We start from the raw sequence: 25,524 nt of genomic DNA, 5'->3' as shown, positions 1-25,524 counted from the left end.
AGATAGTTTATAAATGTAAATATTTTCATAATTTAATGTTTTTTTATTGCAATAAAACAAAGAGAAAAACTTGGTGTTGTCATTATTTATAGGTTATTCTGTTATTTTTGTACTGACCCAGCCCACTGGAGATCCAACTGGACTGAAAGTGGAACCTGAACTAACATGAGTGACCATACCACCACCACCACCACCACCACAGACAGGAAGTGAACACAAAACCACACAAACAGGAGCCAGAGTGTGGGTCATGGTCAAGTATTAACACTGATCCGAGTCCAGTTCACATGAATACATTAGAAAGAACGAAAGAATGAATGAAAGAACGAACAATAGAACGAACAATAGAACGATAGAACAATAGACAGAACAATAGAACGATAGATAGATAGAACGATAGATAGAACGATAGATAGAACGATCGATAGATCGATAGATCGATAGATCGATAGATAGATAGATACTTTATTTGGCTCTGACATCAGTAAAAACACACTGACCCATCGACAACCAACATTAGAGACACAAGGAAAGAAGTGATAAAAAAGAATAGAAGATATAAATATATCATGTGTTCAGTAAAAGTAAGTCAAATAATAGGATCAAACCCCTGTAAATATACACAGAACACATTACTTTAGTGCTCAGCAGTATATATTATAGAATATATAATAATTAGGCCATGGCAGAAGCTGATTCCCAGGCTGCGCTGTCTGACATTTATGGAGTTTCCTGAATCCAAACAGGGTTAGAAAATCAGGTTAAAGCAGATCCAGGTCCTGGTTCAAAGGTCCAAAGGCCACCGAAGGTCTGCGTGGTCTCCTCTGTAACGCACTGAGCTTCACATTCACTTTAGTCCAGATTCAATCTGTGACGTCATGTTCCTGTGTTCTGATAAAAGTGTATTTTATGAGCGGGTTCAGCTCAGCCGGTGCGTTAGCGCCTCAGATCGGACTCTTCTGTCGGAGCTTCCTCTTCATTAGCGGCTGATGTACGAGCGGCTGCTCCAATCAGAGCGCCTGTAGCAATTAAAGCCAGGCCCGGGCTATTTCCAGACATTAGACCGAGCCGCTCCATGCTAACCATGTTAGCATCTTCCTCTGTCCTGCCTGATCAACCGGCCCAGGCAGAAGATGGACAGATTACAGCCCATGGAAGCTCCTGGAACACACACAGCACAGCGAGTGTGTGTTTGTGTTTGTGTGTTGGACCTGCTTTCACACAGTTTCTGTTAACAATGAATGTGCAGTTAATTAGTGAGTGCAGATGGTTTTTCTGGCAGTGATTTCAGAACGGCAAAATGGGGATTCATTAAACGGAGCCCACCTTCAGATCAGGGTCATTACACAGAACGGAAATAAGACTCAATCTGCCTCCGACGATGTTCTTTTATTCAATTAAATTCAAATATAAGCAGTTCTTTAAAAACTGACAGTTAAATATAAGCTACAACACAGACTAAAAGCAAGAAGAACTGCAGTACAACCAGCCTGAGTCTGAGTTTAGACTCCAACACCAGTCTAAAGAAACATTTAACAAACATATATATATACACACACACACACACACACACACACACACACACACACACAGGGTGGGGAAGCAAAATTTACAATGAACACTTAGTTGTTTTTTCTCAGCAGGCACTTCGTCAGTTGTTTTGAACCCAAACATATACTGATGTCATAATCATACCTAACACTATTATCCATACATTTTCAGAAACTTTTGCCATATGAGTAATCAGGAAAGCAAACGTCAAGAGTGTGTGATTTGCTGAATGCACTCGTCACACCAAAGGAGATTTCAAAAATAGTTGGAGTGTCCATAAAGACTGTTTATAATGGAAAGAAGAGAATGACTATGAGCAAAACTATTACCAGAAAGTCTGGAAGTGGAGGAAGCAACAAAAAACGTACCAAAGCTTTTATTAAAGCTCTCAAATCCAAAATCCTAAGGATCCAATCAAATCCATGAGAAAAATGGCAATTGAACTTGAGGTAGACAACAAGACCAGTAGAAATGCAGTAAAATATGATTTGAAGTTAAAATCTTACACAAGAACACCAAAACACTTGTTGACAACAGCAACAAATCCAACTTTAGCAATTTTGGGAATCATGTTTATGGGCGCCTTCCAGCCAGATCTAAACCCTCTAGATTCTGCTGTTTGGGGCGTTTTAGAACATGCACCAATAGACATCACACAGCAATGTGGACTTTCTTAAAGATACTATTAAGAAGAATGGGAGAAGTTGTCACCCCAATATTGAGGAACACTTGTGCAGTTTCAGGAAGCGTGTGAAGGCAGTTATTGAGAAAGAAGGAGGACACATAGAATAAAAACATTTTCTATTATGGACATTTTCTTGTGGCAAATAAATTCTCATGACTTTCAATAAACTAATTGGTCATACACTGTCTTTCAATCCCTGCCTCAAAATATTGTACATTTTGCTTCCCCACCCTGTACATATATATATATATATATATATATATATATATATATATATGTGTGTGTGTGTGTGTGTGTGTGTACGTACCAGTACTGGGGTCTGTGTACCAGTACTAGGGTACTCGTTTTGTTGATTATTTACTAATTTTTATGGATTATTTATTAATTTTATGGATTATTTATTAATTTCCTTGATTATTCATTAATTTTGTTGATCATTTCACCATTTGTTTCCAGCTCCTCTTCAGACGTAACACATTTAATCTACCAGGTAGAAAAGGCGATGGGAGGTAAAGTGTGGGTTTAGTCGCTGGGACTCTGGCGTCTTCGGACAGACTAATGTGGAGGTTTGAGACCAGACTGAGCATGTGCACCACCTCGTTCTTCTTCAGGTTATTTTTACTGTTATTTTACAGGAAGTAGATGCAGTGTGTACAAATCACTGACGCAGCAGATTCAGACGGGACTGAAATTACAGACAGTAATGATCCCGCCCCCCTCCCCTCCCTCGCCGCCGACCCCTCCCTGACACACACAGGATCACACACCAAGGCCGGGCATTCAGCAGCGGTGCAGGAGAAAGGCATTGTGGGATTGGACAGGGGGTTTCCCTTTACAAAGGCCAGATCTGCTTTCCCTCCCCTCAGTAAGATCATCCTCCTCAGGGTCCGACCGGTTCCACCTGCAGCCATCGACCGCTGCCCGTGTGCACGTGGCGTTGTGTTTGTGTGTCACGGATCACATTAAACTGTGTGTGTGTGTGTGTGTACTTGGCATATCGGGTTAAACCATCAGCAGCTGCATTCATGACAAGGAAATGTGTTTGTTTGAGAAATCATACTACAGCTACAACAGTCTGAACATCCACCGCCACGACTCATCTGCACTAAAGAGTTAAATGAAACACGTCTGAACAAAACAAACAGGGACTGGAGGAGATAAAACATGTCCCAACACCAACATTTACATCCAAAATCAGAGACGAGAATGATGTCACATCAGATCTACAGAAACTAAACGGGAAGTGGAAATGAAACCACACAAATATTAGACAAAGCCAGAAATCAATGACTCCCAAGTAACACAAATTATTCACACACTAGTGCGTCGACCTGTGGGGAACCATGGGTTTTAGATGTGGTGGTTCTGATGCTTTAGGGAAAAGATGCAAGTCAATATTTTATAAGTACGGACATAAAAAATGTTTGGTAAATTATTCTTTCAAATTTAAACAACAATTAATATACTAATACTGATATCTAGGGACTGAAGTTCATAAATGCATCGTTCCTGTTTTTAACTTTATTTCCCATCATGCAGTGTGATACTGCACTTCCTATCAACCGTTCTGGACATAGCGACGTGATTACAAGGATATTATGTTCAAAATGACTAATATCTGACAAAATACTGGTCTGATCAACTGACTGTTTTCACTAGTCTGTTCACTGAGTAAAAATACAGAAGTATGACAAACTACAGCAGTCAGCTGTGTACGGACACACACACACACACACACACGCAAACACAGGCTCAGGACCAAAACAGGTCACAGAACCGAAAAGAAAAAGTAAAATATGAAGTAATACTGACATGTGAGTTAATTTTCCTAATACATACCTATATATATATATATGAATTGTGTTGGATCAACATAATTCTTTGTGATGCTGATCAGTACAGATTAGGATGGGAAGATTATCTGATACGCATCGATACACCGACATGCGCGTGCTCGATCCCGGTGTGCATCGGTAGGAGAAGCTGCGAGTGAATGAAAAGTTTGGAATGATATCACAAGCATTGGTTATTGAATGTTTGTAAAGATAAAATCCGATCTGTCCATAAAATATATTTTTACTAGCATTTAAAAGTGTGACTATTTATTTGGGTTAAGTTCTTCTTTCCTTCAGACCCACAGATTCGCAGAGTGTCCACTGTACACTCACAGTCTGAGCTCTGTGGATGGACTGTGGCACTGGCCCCGCCCATGAACGCTGTACTGTGTGTGTGTGAATGTGGACAGACAGAAGGAAGGTGAACACACGTGGTTTATGAACAGGTACTTCTACTAGATCAGCTGTGTTAAATACTGCAGTACACACCACAGATACTTCCTTAAACAGTGTCATACGATCCAACAGCACATCCCAGAACAACCTTGCGCAGGTGTCTCTTAAGTGACAGAACCTTTTTCTGTTTTACCTACATCACAAATACATTACATTACAAATTGCTTCGGTGAGGGAGCAAGAAGTTGAGTGAAACAGAGAAACGACTTTGGAAACAAAGTCCTAACTTTTTCACCTGACTGAATGTGAGGCACGTGTTCTGAAACTGAACTAAAGACACTTTGTAAAAAGTCATGGTCTTATTTAATGAATAAATAATCAGCTCATTGAATTGCACTGCACATATTTTATTTTTACCAGAATGAATGTGTTCAATCACAATGTGCTTAATCGCTCTGTATCATGATTTGGGTGTGAATCGTATCGCATTGCATCATGAGATGCCATACACGTATCTTTAATATATCGGAGCAGAGATGCTGTATTGAGATGCCTATCGTATCAACCTGACAACTAAGATTCCCAACCCTAGTACAGATGTTTGTTTGTCATTTCTTTGTCACTGTATCTTTGAATGTAGAATAAATGCTTTTCTCTTGAATTAACACAGATTATTGCTTAAATAAGGTGAAAACATTGGTTCCATATGTGGTAAGCATTGGTTGCTGGTGTTTGCACATTATTAGAGGCTCATTTCTAGATCATTTTGACTAAAAATAAGCAAATTCTGACAGAGAAAAGGGAAGATACATGTTCGAAAAACAAGGTGGACATTCTTGCACTGCCAAGATATTTTTCTTTCAGCACTTAAAACTATATTAAAAAAACAGATTCATAACCCCAAAATATGGAATTTCCCTTTCTGAATATCACTTTTTGCAGAGTATATATAATATACACTATATATTAATATATACATCGTCCTGGTCGTTCGTCCTTTAACTGTGTCTTTTCCACTGGTGACCATCTGCTGCCTCCTGATGCTCCTAAACACAATCACTTATTCGCTTCCACGACGGCGTTAAATGATTTGTAGAGCGCAGAGTTTGGACTGGAACCGGGGCCAACACACACCGTATCCCATCATGCCTCTCTGACGCGGCGTTAACGACCACAGAAGAATCTAAACGGCCTCTGCAGTCAACGAACGAACGCAGGTGGGATCAGAACCGTAAAAGCAGGTCGACGCTTCATGCTCAGATCACTCATTTCAGGTTCCATCATCGTTAACCACCTGCTACTGCGAGTCATTAAAACGGGACCCTGAACACAGCACGATGCATTCACGTCAACACAGATTTATTTCTGGTTTCCACACGGCGACTTTAGCATCTTTGGTCCCTGTCCTTCTACGTTCCAGTCCTGGTTCTGTTCTGTGTTCTAGTCCTGGTTCTGTTGTGTTCCAGTCCTGGTTCTGTTGTGTTCCAGTCCTGGTTCTGTTCTACGTTCCAGTCCTGGTTCTGTTCTACGTTCCAGTCCTGGTTCTGTTCTATGTTCCAGTCCTGGCTCTGTTGTGTTCCAGTCCTGGTTCTGTTCTATGTTCCAGTCCTGGTTCTGTTGTGTTCCAGTCCTGGTTCTGTTCTACGTTCCAGTCCTGGTTCTATTGTGTTCGAGTCCTGGTTCTGTTCTACGTTCCAGTCCTCGTTCTGTTCTGTGTTCTAGTCCTGGTTCTGTTGTGTTCCAGTCCTGGTTCTGTTGTGTTCTAGTCCTGGTTCTGTTGTGTTCCAGTCCTGGTTCTGTTGTGTTCCAGTCCTGGTTCTGTTCTACGTTCCAGTCCTGGTTCTGTTCTATGTTCCAGTCCTGGTTCTGTTGTGTTCCAGTCCTGGTTCTGTTCTACGTTCCAGTCCTGGTTCTGTTCTATGTTCCAGTCCTGGTTCTGTTGTGTTCCAGTCCTGGTTCTGTTGTGTTCCAGTCCTGGTTCTGTTCTACGTTCCAGTCCTGGTTCTGTTCTATGTTCCAGTCCTGTGGTCTGGATGTACATCAATGTAACTCTAGAAGTGGGCGGGACTTTCACTGGAGGAGAACCTAGCTCAACCAATCACAGTCCAGATATGACTTCTATCAGTGATCCACAATAACCATCAGCAGCGATATATAGTTATGGGTCTGATATTGAAATAAATTATGTCATTCAGATAATTCCAATAATTAACGTTTTCACAGATAAATACAGACCATAATAATAATAACAAACCTAAATTGCTTAGATCTGGTGCATTTCACCAGTACACAGTGCACATTGTTGCCTTGGCAACCACCATAAAAACCAAGAAGCAGAAGAGGAAGCAGCAAGAGGTGTGGATCAGACCAGTGGTTTGTCAAAGGGTTTTCAGTTCCTTCAGACCAAGAAGATCCTGAGCTGCATTAACCCCCCCCCCCCCCCCCCCCATGGCCTTCCCATGATCCCCATCAGGACAGGTGTCCTTCTCACAGATAAGTGCTCTTTGACAGATGCTCATATCCAGTCCACTCATCAGGACGGAGGTGAGACGTTAACGACCAACTCGTAAAACACAGCCAATCACAGCCATTCGACCCCCCCCACCCCCAACCATGTGATTCAGGGCGGAGTGCGTCTAAATGACCGTCATTAGTTTTATCATGACCTGCAGCGTTGGTTTAGTTCACACACATTTGGTCGTTTGACTTTAGTTTGAAATAAAAACACACATTTTATGACAGACTTGTTTGAAGCGTGTGTTTGTCAGATGTTCTGCTGTTTGATCATAAAAACACAGATAACCATGTTTTTAATCATCACTGTTGAATACAGACTCACACTGAACTCATTTAGACTCATTTAAACCCTTCGTTATCCACCCGTACAGGCCCTGTAATCTGCAAAGTACAGCACAATAGAAGGTGTTAATGTAGGAATTTAACACTGTTATTATGGGATGGTTTGACCGGAGTCCCTTTGGTGATGTAAGGAAAACAAATGAAAATATTCATGTTTTACTAATGTGTTCTATACTAGTTACTGGGGTGTTAGAGAAATATCGGCTCTGCAATATATTGCAATAGTTCATTTCACAATACTGTATCGATATTAAAAAGTACAGTATGGATATTTATAGGTATTTATTCAAATGCAGATATTGTGAGGTTCACTTTATTTTTTTTGTTATATTGTCTTTATTATTATTTAACATTCTTTTATTCACTAAATTTTCGTTCCTTTGTTGGGGATTGAACTAAAATACTGTTCTGATGGTTAGTTGTGAACGATAGAATCTGAACATTTGAACAGGATCTGAAACTGTAATGTCTGTAAAACAGAATTTCAGTTTGAACACAGGAACATTTTGTGATAGAACATTAAATCCTGTTGGGATCAAATAAAAATGTGTTTAGTATTTGTGCAGATTTCTGCTGTAATTCAATTCTTCAAGGAATAATAAAAAAAAAAAAGAAACAAAACAAAAAAAATTACGTTTTAAACAGTATCATGATATATGGTGATATATTGTATCATGATCATAGTATTATGAGGTGTATTGTATTGCCAGATTCTTGCCGATACCAGCCCTAGTAGTTACTATTGTGTGGCCACGAGTTACTTAGTGTATTTTTTTTTTCTCACACGTCACCAAAGGGACTCCGTAGATTTAAGTGGATGGTCAGAATTTTAAAAAATCTAACGTAAATGAACAACTTTTGAATTCCAACCTAAACAAATTGCGTAAAATAATCTGACCATCCACAGTCTTCTATTATTACGCTTCCCTCTGATTGGCTGTCCACAGTCTTCATTGTTGCCTGTGCTGTGGGATCGCTGCTGGATTTTGCACAAACGACTGCAGTGATTTTCATGGAACTCAGTGGAAGCAAAGGACACGGACCAAGGACGAACGGTGGATGTTCTGGAGCAGATTCATCAGAAAAGTCTGGAACAGCGCCGGCATAAGCGTCGACAGCGAACAGAAGCACATCTGTGACCGACTGAAGTCAAAGCAGGAGGTTTTCCACCAACAGTCAGCTTCTGTATGGTGTTCTTCATCCTGTGACAAACGTCCACCTTTAACCCTTAAAGACCCAAACGTCCACCTTTAACCCTTACAGACCCAAACATCCACCTTTAACCCTTAAAGACCCAAACATCCACCTTTAACCCTTAAAGACCCAAACGTCCACCTTTAACCCTTACAGACCCAAACATCCACCTTTAACCCTTAAGACCCAACGTCCACCTTTAACCCTTACAGACCCAAACGTCCACCTTTAACCCTTACAGACCCAAACATCCACCTTTAACCCTTAAAGACCCAAACATCCACCTTTAACCCTTAAAGACCCAAACATCCACCTTTAACCCTTAAAGACCCAAACGTCCACCTTTAACCCTTACAGACCCAAACATCCACCTTTAACCCTTAAAGACCCAAACGTCCACCTTTAACCCTTACAGACCCAAACGTCCACCTTTAACCCTTACAGACCCAAACATCCACCTTTAACCCTTACAGACCCAAACATCCACCTTTAACCCTTACAGACCCAAACGTCCACCTTTAACCCTTACAGACCCAAACGTCCACCTTTAACCCTTAAAGACCCAAACGTCCACCTTTAACCCTTACAGACCCAAACATCCACCTTTAACCCTTACAGACCCAAACGTCCACCTTTAACCCTTAAAGACCCAAACATCCACCTTTAACCCTTAAAGACCCAAACATCCACCTTTAACCCTTACAGACCCAAACGTCCACCTTTAACCCTTAAAGACCCAAACGTCCACCTTTAACCCTTACAGACCCAAACGTCCACCTTTAACCCTTACAGACCCAAACATCCACCTTTAACCCTTACAGACCCAAACGTCCACCTTTAACCCTTAAAGACCCAAACGTCCACCTTTAACCCTTAAAGACCCAAACGTCCACCTTTAACCCTTACAGACCCAAACGTCCACCTTTAACCCTTAAAGACCCAAACGTCCACCTTTAACCCTTACAGACCCAAACGTCCACCTTTAACCCTTACAGACCCAAACGTCCACCTTTAACCCTTACAGACCCAAATGTCCACCTTTAACCCTTACAGACCCAAACGTCCACCTTTAACCCTTACAGACCCAAACGTCCACCTTTAACCCTTACAGACCCAAACGTCCACCTTTAACCCTTACAGACCCAAACATCCACCTTTAACCCTTAAAGACCCAAACATCCACCTTTAACCCTTAAAGACCCAAACATCCACCTTTAACCCTTAAAGACCCAAACGTCCACCTTTAACCCTTACAGACCCAAACATCCACCTTTAACCCTTAAAGACCCAAACGTCCACCTTTACCCTTACAGACCCAAACGTCCACCTTTAACCCTTACAGACCCAAACGTCCACCTTTAACCCTTAGAAAGACCCAACATCCCCTGTAACCCTTAAAGACCCAACATCCCCTTTAACCCTTACAGCCCAAACATCCACCTTTAACCCTTACAGACCCAAACGTCCCCCTTTAACCCTTACAGCCCAAACGTCCACCTTTAACCCTTAAAGACCCAAACGTCCACCTTTAACCCTTACAGACCCAAACGTCCCCCTTTAACCCTTACAGACCCAAACGTCCACCTTTAAACCCTTAAAGGACCCAAACATCCACCTTTAACCCTTAAAGACCCAAACATCCACCTTTAACCCTTACGACCCAAACGTCCACCTTTAACCCTTAAAGACCCAAACGTCCACCTTTAACCCTTACAGACCCAAACGTCCACCTTTAACCCTTACAGACCCAAACATCCACCTTTAACCCTTACAGACCCAAACGTCCACCTTTAACCCTTAAAGACCCAAACGTCCACCTTTAACCCTTAAAGACCCAAACGTCCACCTTTAACCCTTACAGACCCAACGTCCACCTTTAACCCTTAAAGACCCAAACGTCCACCTTTAACCCTTACAGACCCAAACGTCCACCTTTAACCCTTACAGACCCAAACGTCCACCTTTAACCCTTACAGACCCAAACGTCCACCTTTAACCCTTACAGACCCAAACGTCCACCTTTAACCCTTACAGACCCAAACGTCCACCTTTAACCCTTAAAGACCCAAACGTCCACCTTTAACCCTTACAGACCCAAACATCCACCTTTAACCCTTACAGACCCAAACGTCCACCTTTAACCCTTACAGACCCAAACGTCCACCTTTAACCCTTACAGACCCAACGTCCACCTTTAACCCTTAAAGACCCAAACGTCCACCTTTAACCCTTACAGACCCAACATCCACCTTAACCCTTACAGACCCAAACGTCCACCTTTAACCCTTAAAGACCCAAACATCCACCTTTAACCCTTAAAGACCCAAATCCACCTTTAACCCTTACAGACCCAAACGTCCACCTTTAACCCTTAAAGACCCAAACGTCCACCTTTAACCCTTAAAGACCCAAACGTCCACCTTTAACCCTTACAGACCCAAACATCCACCTTTAACCCTTACAGACCCAAACGTCCACCTTTAACCCTTACAGACCCAAACGTCCACCTTTAACCCTTACAGACCCAAACGTCCACCTTTAACCCTTACAGACCCAAACGTCCACCTTTAACCCTTAAAGACCCAAACGTCCACCTTTAACCCTTAAGACCCAAACGTCCACCTTTAACCCTTACAGACCCAAACGTCCACCTTTAACCCTTACAGACCCAAACATCCACCTTTAACCCTTACAGACCCAAACGTCCACCTTTAACCCTTACAGACCCAAACGTCCACCTTTAACCCTTACAGACCCAAACGTCCACCTTTAACCCTTAAAGACCCAAACGTCCACCTTTAACCTAAACCATCTACTGATCCAAACTGTTTAATTCCTGTTGATCCACTAATCCTATCAATACATGTCAATAATTTGTGTCAAATACAGTTCTTCATCTTTTCATGGTCATCAGATATGACCATATTTGGAGATTCAGAGGCTCCGTAGTTACCATGGAAACACAGTCATCTTCTAAACACTGATTCACTAGTAAAACCCATGGGTTGGATTAATGACTGGATGGACACACTGGATTTATGATCAATTAATGAAAAGTAACTTTTTCTTCATTTTTCTGTTTTGATATAATCCACTTTGAATTTACATGATCAGTGAATTAAATATCGGAAATACAGAATTTACACCAAAAAAATACTAATTACAGAGAATAATGTTATAAATAATGTTAAAAAAAACTGGTGATAAATCGGTAAAGAAAGTAGAAATGGAGTTCTGCCACTGCCACTAAAGTAACACTGGGTCTTTAAGGGTTAAAGTCACAAACCTGGTTGATCTACATGTTGTGCGTTTTCTTCACACTTTGGGAAACAAAAGGAGGTGAGAGTTCACGTGAACCCATGTCCTTCCCTTCAGCCAATGACTCCAAAACCATGTGGAGCAGATAAATGTCATTACACTAAATGACCACAACCGCAGAGTCCATTAGGGCTGAACTGGATCCAGCATCGGTAAACAACCCCCCCCCCACACACACACACACACACACACACAAAATAAAAAAAGATGTATTTCTGTTAGAGGGGTTCATCTGTGGAATGTCCTGGAAGATCAATTCAAACAGTCTAAAACAATTAAAACTTTAAAAACATGTACAAATGAACTATTATTCAAAAATACAGAGCTGAGGATTGACTAAAGAAAAGACTTGTTTTAAAGACTATGATCAGTATTGGTAGTTTTAGAAAGACAGGATTTAGCTGAATTAAATTAAATATGTTTTCTCTTCTGTTGGATATTTAGCAATGATTCATTGAACATTTGTTTGTTTTTGTTTGTTTTCATGTGGAAACACTGTGTTAATTGTAAATAGGGTGAAGCAAAATAAGTGTGTACTTCAGCCTAAACCCTTTGGGTCACATTGTATATGAAACAATGGATATGTTAGCTTGGTTTGGTTTTTAAAGTAATTAATGACTGAATAAAACTACTACTTCATTAAATAAGTATGTAAAATAATAATAATAATAATAATAATAATAATAATAATAATAATAATAATACAAACAAGTTTGTACCAAGGTACACACGTTAACGAAAACTAATGAAATAATGAAAACTACAATTGTAAAAACATTTTCAGTAACTGAAATAAATAAAACTATAATTAAAAGAAAAAAATGATAACTAACTGAAACTGTATTGTGTTCACAAAACTAATAAAAATGGATAAAAATTATGGATAAAATTGCCTTTGTTTTTGTCTTTGTCGATGTCAGATTGATATGAAATCGATTTATTTCGCTCTAGCAATTTTAGCTAGCGGCACCACACGACACTTGTGGTTTCCAGTCGTCTTCTGGTCCCCACTCTACCTGGAAACATGGAGACTAAAGTTGGGAGAAAGCAGCAGAGTCCTGTCTGGGATTTATTTGAATAAGTCAGAAAGAAGAGAAAGAGATGAAAACACTAAAACTAAAACTAAGCATTTAGAAAAGAATGAAAACTAATAAAAACTAGCAAACCTGCTCTAAAAACGAATTCAAACAAACTGAATTAGAGAAAAAAAAGTCAAAACTAAATAAAACTAACTAGAATGAAAAATCCAACACTATTAGAACCTTGGTTCGTACACATAGCCAACCACCTTCTAGGAATAAGACAAGAAAATTCTGCATAAATACAAATAAATGTACACACATAGTAGTATTAATAATCAAAACAGGTTAAACTTTAATGTCTTTCAGGTTTTTTTTCTCAGATTCTGGAAGGTTCCGGCTTCAAATATCTGCACATTTACTCCGGTCAGCGTCGAACTGCTGTAAATGACAGATAATGACTAAACCAGAAGGGCTTTTTGGGTTCTGATGCAGGTCATGTGACCGTCAAAGCGCCTCTGTTACAGCTCAGTGAACTCCACCAGTGACTGAAGGCCGCCGTTTTCCCAGGATCTAAAGCACCTCGCGGAATCTGCCACTAATTGCTAATGAGCGTTCGCAGCCGCTAATGAGCTACACGCATCACTTCCACTCTGGGTTTCCCGCCTCCGCATCCCACCGCCGATGAACCCGTCACGCTGCGCCGCTCGCTGTTTTCTGAAGTTCAGCGTCAGGTCGTGGAAGCTTCCTGTCAGACTGGCGACTGATGGCGCCTTCCTTCAGCCGCGCCTCTGAATTCATCAAACGCATTCACGGCCTGTTTTCTTCTGCAGATAAAACTATTCAGACCAAGGACGAAACAAGGCCATGAGGCAGAGGAGCAGCGCCAACGCCGACAGACGCTGCCCGAACGCGTAAAAGGCGGGGATTGGACGACGGCAATGGAAGCGACGTTGGAATGTGACATGAATGTGGTGGAGGCTGGATTCCCACGGTCGTTGGCTGAGGTTTGAGGTAATTAGCGGATGTGTGCTGGGACAGAAATAGCTTCAGCCGCCTCAGCAGAATCAAAGCTGAAACGGAAAAGTCGGCGTAAAGCATCAGCTGGGTTTGGTTTGAAGTCTGACAGGAGTTAGAAAACAGTCCTGAGTTCAGCAGCAGATGGACGGAACAAACCCAGCTGTTCAACACACTGGGCCCGTTCACACCCACACCATTAAGGCAGTGTATCGGCAAGAATCTAGCAATACGATACGAATCACAATATTAGGACCATGACACGATATATCGCGATATATCACAATACTGTTAACAAGGTAATATTTTTTGTTTGTTTTGTTTCTTCTTCTAAGATATTATTTCCTGGAAAAATGTAATAATACCAGAAATCTGCACAAATACTAAACACATTTTTATTTGATCAGAACAGGATTTAATACTGTATCACCAAACTTTCCTCTGTAAAAACGGAAATTTGTTATAAATAATAATAATAATAATAATAATAATAATAATAATATAGATAGACAGATAAAATGATGTTTACAGACATTACAGTTTCAGATCCTGCTCAAATGTTCATATTCTATTAGTTGTGAAATGAATGTATAGTGTTCAGTCCCTGAATCATCCAACATCAGATCATCATTTTTGTGCGATCCCAACAAAGGAACTACCATCTGCCTCTTTCAGACAGTAAAATGCTTTTAGGATGATTGAAATAATCATTATTTAATAAAACAGTGTTACCCATTAAAAAAAAAAAAAAACTACATGCATGACCTGCAATATCACAATACTACCTTTTTAGTATACAAACAGCAAAATAGCCATTTAAATACCTAAAAATATCGATAGTACTTTTTAATATTGATACAGTATCATGAAATGAAATATCACGTATATTGCGGAACTGATATTTTCTTACACCCCGAATCATTATCTGTTCGTTATTGATCATGTAAACAGGATAAACGGATCAGTTTTATAACGGCAGGAATCTGATTAGAAGAAATCAGATGAACATGCCTAGATTTGTCCCAAATACTCCGATGTCTTCACACATGTACACAGGGTCAGAGTTGGATTTTCTTTTCAGAAACAAAAGAAAAACTTGATTTTTGTTTTAAAATGGAAGAATTAAAATTGAATTTCAAGGCATTTGTTTTTTTTCAGTGTCAAAACAGATAAACCAAAATTAAAAAACAGATTGATTTTTGTTTTCTCTAATAACAGAAAATAAAGTTACTACCTGACAGAAATGGAAAAACATCCCATAAACGCCTGTTTTTTTTCATTTTCTGAGACTGGATGTTGTCATTTTCAAGGAAACAGCGCTAATGCCATCGAGGTCACAAAGATCGTTATGAACAATGGGTTTGAACGAAATCTGGAGTTTGTAGACATTCGTGGAGGGAGCATTTCTACGATGTCCAGATTTCGTACAAACCCATCGTTCATAAGGATCTTTGTGACCTCGATGGCATTAGCGCTCTCTCCGTAAAAATGACATCCAGTCTGAGAAAATGAAAAAAAAAACAAAAAAACAGGCGTTTTTGTTGTCTGTATATTAAATGTGCAAACTGTGAGGTATATAAAACTGTCTGAAGTTAAATCTTTTTTTTGTATTTATTTGTTTAGTTCCAGGACAGTGTGCATTGGCTTTAGTTACATAGAACCAGATGCACCAGATTCAGCAGAGAAGCTCACTTCCATCTGTTGTCCTGAACAAACCAACACAACAAACATCACTCAGTTTAAAAAGTCCTAATATACTGGAGGAAAACCGTTAAACATGACAGATACAGGAAAGTCTGCTCAGATTGAACGGCTTCAGCCAAATACAGGAAACAGGGCTGACGTTCTAAAAATACACAACACACAAAATACAGAACAATAAAAACAGATGCTGCTGAAAACCACATCACCCGCTGCTGGGGATGCAGTTTTAGGCACAACAGCAGCAACATGTGACCTACTTTCTCCTCTTATTAGCTCCTCCCACATTAGGACAGCCAACGCTGAAACCGTACGCGTTGCCATGGTAACGAGACAAGACCGGATGTTTTGAAAATGACAGGAAGCGTACGTCTGATGTCAAAACGTATACATACGAAATCAAAATGGACTGAAACATGTAAACCAGGGTTTTTAATTATCGCATTTCTGAAGTGCATGGAAACGTGTCGCATCTGATTCCAACAATTATCGGATTAGTGCCAGCTATCGGATTTTTCTGGTCATGGAAACAGGCTCATGGATCATATTCCATGGGTTTTACCGGTGAATCAATGTTTCCAATGTTTTTTTTAATCCATTTATTGATTACTTTGGCTGTTTTTACCTCCGCCAAGGAGGTTCTGTTTTTGCCAGGGTTTGTTTGTCTGTCTGTTTGTCTGTCCGTTAGTGTGCAACATAACTCAAAAAGTTATGGACAGATTTTGATGAAATTTTCAGGGTTTGTTGGAAATGGGATAAGGAAGAAATGATTAAATTTTGGTGGTGATCGGGGGTGGGGGGGCCCACGGGGGGGGCACAGACCAGAAAATTTCATCAAAATCTGTCCATTACTTTTTGAGTTATGTTGCACACTAACGGACAGACAAACAGACAGACAGACAAACAAACCCTGGCAAAAACATAACCTCCTTGGCGTGGGGGGGCCCACGGGGGGGCCCATGGGGGGGGGGGCACTGATCAGCCTTGGCGGAGGTCTGCGCTCTCCGAGTGCTTCTAGTTGTTCATTTTGTTGCTTATTTTTAAGTTATTATTTTGTAGATTGTCTTTCTTTATTAATTTTATTCATTGTTTTAGTTGTTTTTGTTCATTTGTTGTCTTTCTTTCATTTCATTTGAGGCTTATTTTCTTCATGTTACTTATTTTGTTGACTTTTTATCCCTTTTCCAATACTTTGGCTGTTTTTTTTAACTCCCTTTTAGTCTACGTTTTGCTTCTTTTTCACATTATTTATATTTTGTAGATGTTTCTATTTTATTTAATATATATAAGACCAGTGTGTCCATCCTCTGTCACTGATCCAACTCCATGGGTTTTACCGGTGAATCGATGTTGTAGAAGATGACGGTGTTTCCGCGGTAACTATGACGCCTCTGAATGTCCACATATGGTCATATCTGATGACCATGAAAAGATGAAGAACTGTATTTTACACCAATTATTAACATAGATTGATAGGATTAGTGGATCAACAGGAATTAAACAGTTTAGATCAGTAGATGGTTTAGGTTAAAGGTGGACGTTTGGGTCCTTAAGGGTTAAAAACAGAAAAAGGAGGGAGTGTCAGATTTATACTGAATTATACAGCCATGCATTGTGGGAAACAGCGCTCCTGTCAGGACGAGGCCAAGGTTCAGCGCTGATCTGACACCCAAACTGCTGAGGACGCCAAACATCTCCTCTCTCCTGCCTCTCTCTCTCCCTGCTTTCACACATGCTCGCTCGCCCCGACTGTCAGCCTCCGCCGCAGATCGGGTTTCACTCTCTCTGCACCGTTGTTATGGTAACCAGCTTTTTGGTAGTACGGATTCAACCGGATTCAACCTGACACCTGTACAACATGAACACACCCCCACCCCCCCTGGCAGCGACCTCTAGGGGTCACACGAGGTCCGGGATCCATATGCAACAGGAGGAATAATGGGAAACCCTGATCTGGAAGCAGGACTACGAAAACCACATCGGTCCAGCTTCCTCTCACATTGAAACTTTTAGATCAGGCCCAGTCCAGTTCAGTCCAGTTCAGTCTGGTCCAGTCCAGTTCAATAGATTAGATTTAGACCAGATATAAACCTGATGTAGACCAGAATTAGACCAGATATAGTATTAAAAGTCCCGTGTGGGCGTTAAAGGGTTAATGTGTCTGATTCACTTCCTGTCTGACTCCATGTTTTCACGGTTGGTTCCATCTCGTTCGCGTTGACGCTGCTCTTTACTGTGTCACTTTATTCTGCATTGGCGGCGGCGCATACGGAGCGGCCATATTGGAACGTGCATATGTCATGTGTCACGCTGTCAGTCACACATGAAACCCGGCGAGCTGGCGGATGAGCCAGTCCGATCAGGAGGTGTCTCCTCACTCGTCTGAGTCAAGGAAAAAAAACAACAACAACAACAACAACACACAACGGCGGCGGCAGGAAGCAGAGCAGCCTGGGTTTTCCTGGCCCTGAGTTCTGTCTCTCAGGCAGCGAATCCCTGTGAGACTTTTTCAGAAGTAAACCTACTTTACCAAGTCGCAGCCATCTGTTCGGACAAAAATAACCAGTGACACTTTCCAGGAAACACTGGTTTCATCATTTTTGGAAACAATGAACTAAAAATAAAGTAAAAAACTGAAAAAGCACAGTTTTAGTGTTTATCAGGTTTGAATTCTTCTACGTTCATACGCTACAAATTTAGAAATATTCAAGAGGTTAAATGTATCCAGTCTGGTGTCTGCATGTTATTAACCCTTAAAGACCCAAACGCCCACCTTTAACCCTTAAAGACCCAAACGTCCACCTTCAACCCTTAAAGACCCAAACGTCCACCTTTAACCCTTAAAGACCCTTAATGTTCGTTCCTTTGTTGGGATTGAACTCAAATCCTGTTCTGATGTTAGTTGTGAACCAATAGAATCTGAACATTTGAACAGGATCTGAAACTGGAATGTCTGTAAAACAGAATTTCAGTTTGAACACAGGAACATTTTGTGATATAGAATTAGATCCTGCTGGGATCAAATAAAAATGTGTTTAGTATTTGTGCAGATTTCTGCTGTAATTCAATTCTTCAAGGAAATAATCATTTAAAAAAAAGAAATGAACCAAAAATTGTCTTTTTAACAGTATCATGATATATTGTGATGTATCGTATCGTAATCCTAATATTGTGATTTGTATCGTATGTCCAGATTCTTGTCGAAACACAGCCCTACTGGTCAGATTAACTGCTCACCCCTGAATTAGTCTGTACCACTATCCACACTGGTTTAGGTTCTCATGGACAAGATGAAGTGTCCAAATATGATGCAGATCAGATGACATGTTCTATTTCTGCTGATGTAGGTCCCGGTAATGCCACTGCATGAAACCTCAGTCAAATCAGTGTTTAAAGGGTTAAAGATGCCGAGGTGGCTCTGACTAATAACTGGAAAAACCTGCGGTGATTCATCCGACTAAACAGCCCTTTTCTCATTTAGCTCATTACACTGACACAAAAGCATTTCCTGTGTTGTGGATCTGACACAGAACGGTTCCTCATCGGGGCGGGAAGGGGCGTGTTTGGGGGGGTGGGGGGTGGGAGTGGGCGTGGCTCAATGCTTGCAGACGGAGAGTGGGCGTTGACAAAACACTGAACTCTGAGACGCACAACAGCAGCGAAACAAACATCAACAGAACGGTGTTTTCCAGCCGAGTCGGCGGTGTCGACTGTCGCTTTGGCAGGACGACAAGACGCACGCGAGGAGGATGGGGACACGCAGCACCGACCAATCAGCTGGCAGGACAGCGGAGGAGACGGGGAGGTAAAGGTGGCGGTGTTAATGAGCTCATGATTAATCATGTACAGAGATGGAGGTCTGTTCGAACTGCAGCCCCAGGGAATCATGGGACGTCAGATTTAAAAACCTGCTAAAACGAGGACAGAAACTCAAAGGAGTGGTCCCATCAGCCCCTTTTCCACCAACATTACCAGGAATTTTCATTACCAGGCATTTATGTTTTTTAATTTATTTATTTTGAACATACAAAGAAACTAAATAAAACAAAACAAAGCAAATTAAGACAAAAATAAAATAACACTGAAATAAACTGAACTGATCTTCAAGTACCTGCATGTCTGAATTTTGCAAGAAAAGGAGTAAGAAGAAGAAGAAGAAACTGATTTAATCCAACCCCTCAAGTACTTTTACACCTTTATCACCAACTTTAAACAACAATCAAACTACACATCTGTGATGTCCCTGCTTAAACCCAGTCATGTGACCTGTTCACTTCAGTTTCAGCCTCAAAGTCCCTGGAAACGTGTTCACAGCCGAGGTTCTTTTGAGCAAATTCAGCAAATACGTCTAACAAAGTCCAGGCTATTTTGTACGATGTTGAATTAGGACCACATAAGAAAATAAAAAAACACCCGTCACTATGAGAATAAAGGCGTAAAATACCAGATAAAGCCCATTATTTTATGTGAATAAAGTTGAATAAAAGAGTCTGAATTTTCTGAGGAAACATGAATGAAGGAATCAGTGATAATGAAACTCATACGTCTCCGTCAACCCCATCCACACTTCGATTAACTTACAATTTTGTACTATTTGTATTATTTGTACTATTGCTTCCCTGATCCAGCCCTACAGCTCGACTCGTAGCCTGAGGTCTTCAGAACAACACCTGCTGATGGTTCCACACACCTGCTGATGGTTCCACACACCTGCTGATGGTTCCACACACCTGCTGAGGTTCCACTGATGGTTCCACACACCTGTTTTAGCACACGCAGTGACAGGTCTGTTAAAGCTGTGGACCACTCTATGGAATGACCTGCCTCTACACCTACGGCCATGGACTCTGTAGAGCTTTAAGAAACACCTGAAAACCCTCCTGTTCAAAAAGGCTTTTTAGTCTCCCACCTGACCCAGGACCACCACAGACTGATTACACTCTATGTACTCATCATAAAGTACTCCATGTGCCCCCCCCCCCCCAAGTCCTCTATATCTCTATCGCTCTCCCTTTTCTCCTCCTTTACTCTCTCTCTCTTTAACCCCACCTGGTCCAGGCAGACGTCCATCCTTCAGGAGTCTGGGTCTGCTCCAGGTTTCTGCTGTTAAAGGGAAGTTTTTCCTTCCACTGTCACCAATCACAAGTGTTTGCTCCTGAACGATTCTGTTGGGTCTGTAAACTGGATTTGACTCTGATTTGAATTGGTAAAGCACTTTGTGACTCTGTCTGTGAAAAGTGCTCTATAAATAAAATGTACTTACTTACTTACTTGAGGAAAATGGTGGAATTCAGGACGAATAATGAGTTCAAATATTATATATAATATATATATTATATATATATATATATATATATATATATATATTGTGGTGGAAAAATTTACTTTTTATATTTTATACTCTTTATATTTTATACTTTTAATAGTTTATACTGTTAGTACATCTTCTTTTAATGCTGAGTCATTCTTCATGCATATGCTTATGTGTGATGGTTACCACTCTGTAACACCCCCAACTCAGGAACGGCGTTCTTACCTTGAGTTAAAACCCAAACACCTAAATGTTTGGATATGTGATGGCGCCTGCATGCTAGATATTATTTAAACAAGGTACCGGAACCGGAAGGACTGGTATGGAGTGGTATGATTAACATATGGGGTTGTCATTTGGGTGTCACCATTGGGGAGTTGGATTTTTGGTCTATATAATCTTTAATATTTTCATGGTTAATCAGACTTCACTTACAGAGTTTCTCTGTGATTGACTTCTCAATAAATGCCTTTATTTATTTTAACTCTAACTTTCTCTCCTCCTCTTTGTGTGTGGGTTATCAGTTGAACATTTCCACAACATATATACTATCTTTTTTGTTGTTTCATCAAATTTTCAACCTGTTTTGTCTTGTTTTAATTTTTTTTCAAGATTCTCAATTAAAAATTACAACGGTGTATCAGGGCCCCATAAAAGATAAAAACACACGTCATTAGGAGAGTAAAGTCGTAAAATATCCATAAAAACCCGTAATTTTATGAGAATAAAGTTGAATAAAAAGAGTCTGAAAAGTCCAGCAGTACCAGGTCCAGGTCTCCTTCCTAGTCCACTAGTACCAGGTCCAGGTCTCCTTCCTAGTCCAGCAGTACCAGGTCCAGGTCTCCTTCCTAGTCCACTAGTACCAGGTCCAGGTCTCCTTCCTGGTCCAGCAGTACCAGGTCCAGGTCTCCTTCCTAGTCCAGCAGTACCAGGTCCAGGTCTCCTTCCTAGTCCAACAGTACCAGGTCCCGGTGTCCTTCCTAGTCCACCAGTACCAGGTCCAGGTCTCCTTCCTAGTCCAACAGTACCAGGTCCAGGTCACCTTCCTAGTCCACCAGTACCAGGTCCAGGTCCCCTTCCTAGTCCATAGTCCTAGTCCTAGACATGACCACAGTGGAACTGAACCTACTGCAGTAGATGTTCCACCAGAATGACCTGGAAAATCGAGTCTGAAAGCTGAAAAACCTCCATGGTGCAGCTTTAAATCCATGTGCAGACCCACCTCCACCACCTTCTGCTCTGGATGGTGCTTTGATCACCTACTTCAGCTCCTATTTTCAGCCTGGGCTGCAGAGCGCAGAGGGTTTGAGTGGATGAAACGTTCCAGAAACAAAATAACTCGCATCACAACGTGTCAGAGCAACAACAGTGAGGAGGAAAAAAATCAATCTGAGCCTCGAATTACACTGAAAACAAGTGAAAACTGGAGGAAACGCGCTCACAGACCAACATGTCCAGCTTCACCACAGAGCGGCGTTCAGGCTGGAATGGTCAGCTCAAAGGTTTAGTTTCCGAACAAATACAGTTGTTCTGTTAATGCAAAAAAGTGGCTTGTTGGTGCAACTTTTGGATCAGTATTGAATCATGGAGATGTTTCATACATGAGTGCATCTGCTCAGTGTCTTCAGATGGTGGACTCAGTTTCCCATGATGCTCCTCTGAGGTTTACGACCAACTGGAAAGTATGGACCTGGTCCGTCCACCAAGGATATTATCGTTAACGAAACGAACGAAATGACGAAAACTAGAATTGTAAAAACCATTTTCGTTCACTGAAATAAATAAAAGTCGAATAAAAAGAAAAAAATGATAACTAACTGAAACTGTATTGTGTATTTACAAAACTAACTAAAATGGATAAAAGTGATATATATAAAATTCCCTTAGTTTTGTCTTTGTCAATGTTGATATAGGACAGAATATGTGAACATCTCCTCTAAGATCAGCTGTATAACAGAGGTACAGAAGTCAGGAGGCCAACGACGAAAGTATGGAAAGTGTCAGTTTCATTTTCACGTAAGTGATGTGTATGGACCACACCCCCACCTATATTACCCCCCCCCCCCCCCCGCCCACACACACACACACCTGCCATAGGGAATGTATCCATGGTACTGTACATACCGTATGTTTGTGTCTGTGCTCAGTTGATGAGCCGCCCTAACCCCACCTCCAAATAAAGTGTCCAGGGTTACCCGCTGATCCGCACCTCACTAATTTCTTTGAATAGGATGGCGAGGAAGTCAAATATATGAAATAACTGAAACTAATACTAAAACTAAACTAAACTAAAACTAAGCATTCAGAAAAAATGACAACTAATAAAAACTAGCAAACCTGCTCTAAAAACTAATTAAAACTAACTGAATTAGAGAAAAAAAGTCAAAACTAAATAAAACTAAACTAGAATGAAAAATCCAAAACTATTAGAACCTTGCTGCCCACCAGGAGGATCAGCCCCTGGTCCGCCCACCAGGAGGATCAGCCCCTGGTCCGCCCACCAGGAGGATCAGCCCCTGGTCCATGTTTTCAAGGTAGTACTTGGCCTCAAGTAACAAAGTACAATTACTTCATTACCTTACTTCAGTAGATATTTTGGATCTCTGTACTTTATCTCCACTACAATTACAGACTGTATTCCTGTACATATCCACTCACTGTATAATAAATACTTCAATTTGCATTTTCTGTACATGTTACAATTTAAAACCCACTGTAGATAATATAAACATAAACATATATTTTTAATAGAGCAGATCCACACAGCCACTCACTGTGGGTGTGTGGGAATACTGGGAATACTGTGGACACCTGTGAGTGGGAATACTGTGGAGACTTGTGAGTGGGAATACTGTGGACACCTGTGAGTGGGAATACTGTGGAGACTTGTGAGTGGGAATACTGTGGAGACTTGTGAGTGGGAATACTGTGGAGACTTGTGAGTGGGAATACTGTGGACACTTGTGAGTGGGAATACTGTGGACACCTGTGAGTGGGAATACTGTGGACACTTGTGAGTGGGAATACTGTGGACACCTGTGAGTGGGAATACTGTGGAGATTTGTGAGTGGGAATACTGTGGAGACCTGTGAGTGGGAATACTGTGGACACCTGTGAGTGGGAATACTGTGGACACTTGTGAGTGGGAATACTGTGGACACCTGTGAGTGGGAATACTGTGGACACTTGTGAACACCGTTTCCATTCGTACGTTCATTGAGAAGAACAGTTGTGTGCTGTGTGTTCTATGGGTGTCATCTGTCACTGTGGTTGGATTTACTGCTGCCTGTCTTGGTCAGGACTCCCGTCTATTTCCTCGTTAAATAAATGTTAAAGAAAAATGAAATAAAACTTTAGTGGAAAACTGACCCACGGACCCACTCATGACGGGGCTCCGTGGGTCACCCCAGCATTGGTCTGAGCCACAGTCACATGTATTTCACTGGACGCCTGGAGGTCCGTGTGCTGACACCCTGAGTCCACGTCCACAGCATCTGAAGCTCCAAATTAGACAAACACGCGTGGAATGCGCAGGAAAAACACTATCCACGCGCGGGGGGGAAGTGTTGCGTAACGCATGCAGCGGACCCGTCCTGTGGAACTGTGGGTCCACATGGATCCACGAAAGGACCGGACATGACTGAGCAGACCCCAGGCACCCCCCTTCCCCCTCACCCCCCCATCATGTACTCACACGAAGGCGTGGTAGAGCACGCCCACCCCCGGGGCCTCTCCAGGGCGTCGTAGATCAGGTTCTGGATCCTCCTCTTGCGGATGTTATTCCTCTTGGTGGGCCGGGTGTAGTTCAGGGGGGTCTTGGCCAGCAGCCCGATGCCGATGCCCTGAGAGCCCCGTTTGAAGTCGTCCCGGCCGCCGGACGCCACCAGCAGCAGTGCGCCATCCTTCTCCGCGCCCCCGGTGCCCTGGTCCAGCAGCTCCGCGCCCGAAGGCTTCTGCTTCTGCTCCTCCGAGCCGCTAGCGACGGTTCTGGACCGGAGCCCCATGGTCAGTGCAGGACGGCCGGTGTGAGCAGCGTGCCATGATCCGGCGATACCCCCACCACCACCACCACCACCACCCCCCCTCTCTCAGCCGCGGGTCATTTAAGGATGTGGTCCCCGGCGCAGAGGGAGGCGCTCAGCAGACGGACTGGAGACAGAAGGGGGGGGGGGGTGTTAGAGAGGGGCTCAATGTGCAAACAACAAACACATCTGGACGTGGATCCCACACAGGGATCCGAACCCCCCCCCACATCCACGCCCCGACACGGACAAAGTGGACAAACTCCCCACGGTCACGGAAGCAGCCGCGGCTCCAGGTGGTGCTGATGCTGAGCCCTGTCAATCAACCCACCGGACCCACCCACCCGTCAATCAGTCCGTGATCAGCAGCACCTGAGCACCAGGCGGAGTGGAGACAAAGAACCGGAGCACCGACACACACACACACACACACACACACACACACACACACACACACACACACACACACACACACACACACCGCTCATCCGCACCAACACCTACCAGCCGCGCGTCCCGGCCATGGCGCGGGTCTCCGGGGCTTCCAGTCTCCATCCACCTGCAGAGGAAGCGGCGACGGCGGAGGAAGAAGAGGAAGATGAGGAGGAGGAGGAGG

At 42.1% G+C, this 25,524-nt stretch overlaps 1 protein-coding gene across 1 annotated transcript in view; it reads right to left on the bottom strand.

Moving 5' to 3' along the window:
* Nucleotides 1–24,890, bottom strand: part of kcnq3 (potassium voltage-gated channel, KQT-like subfamily, member 3) — a 98,164-nt gene extending 73,274 nt beyond the window's left edge. Inside the window, 2 exon segments of the mRNA XM_030160726.1 lie at nucleotides 24,581–24,599; nucleotides 24,602–24,890. Coding sequence (XP_030016586.1) covers nucleotides 24,581–24,599; nucleotides 24,602–24,890 — 308 coding nt within the window.
* Between the last annotated feature and the right edge of the window lie 634 nt (nucleotides 24,891–25,524).

Source organism: Sphaeramia orbicularis, chromosome 17 (assembly GCF_902148855.1).
Source record: "Sphaeramia orbicularis chromosome 17, fSphaOr1.1, whole genome shotgun sequence".
Classification (NCBI taxonomy): Eukaryota; Metazoa; Chordata; class Actinopteri; order Kurtiformes; family Apogonidae; genus Sphaeramia; species Sphaeramia orbicularis.
This window is presented reverse-complemented; position numbering and strand designations above follow the sequence as displayed.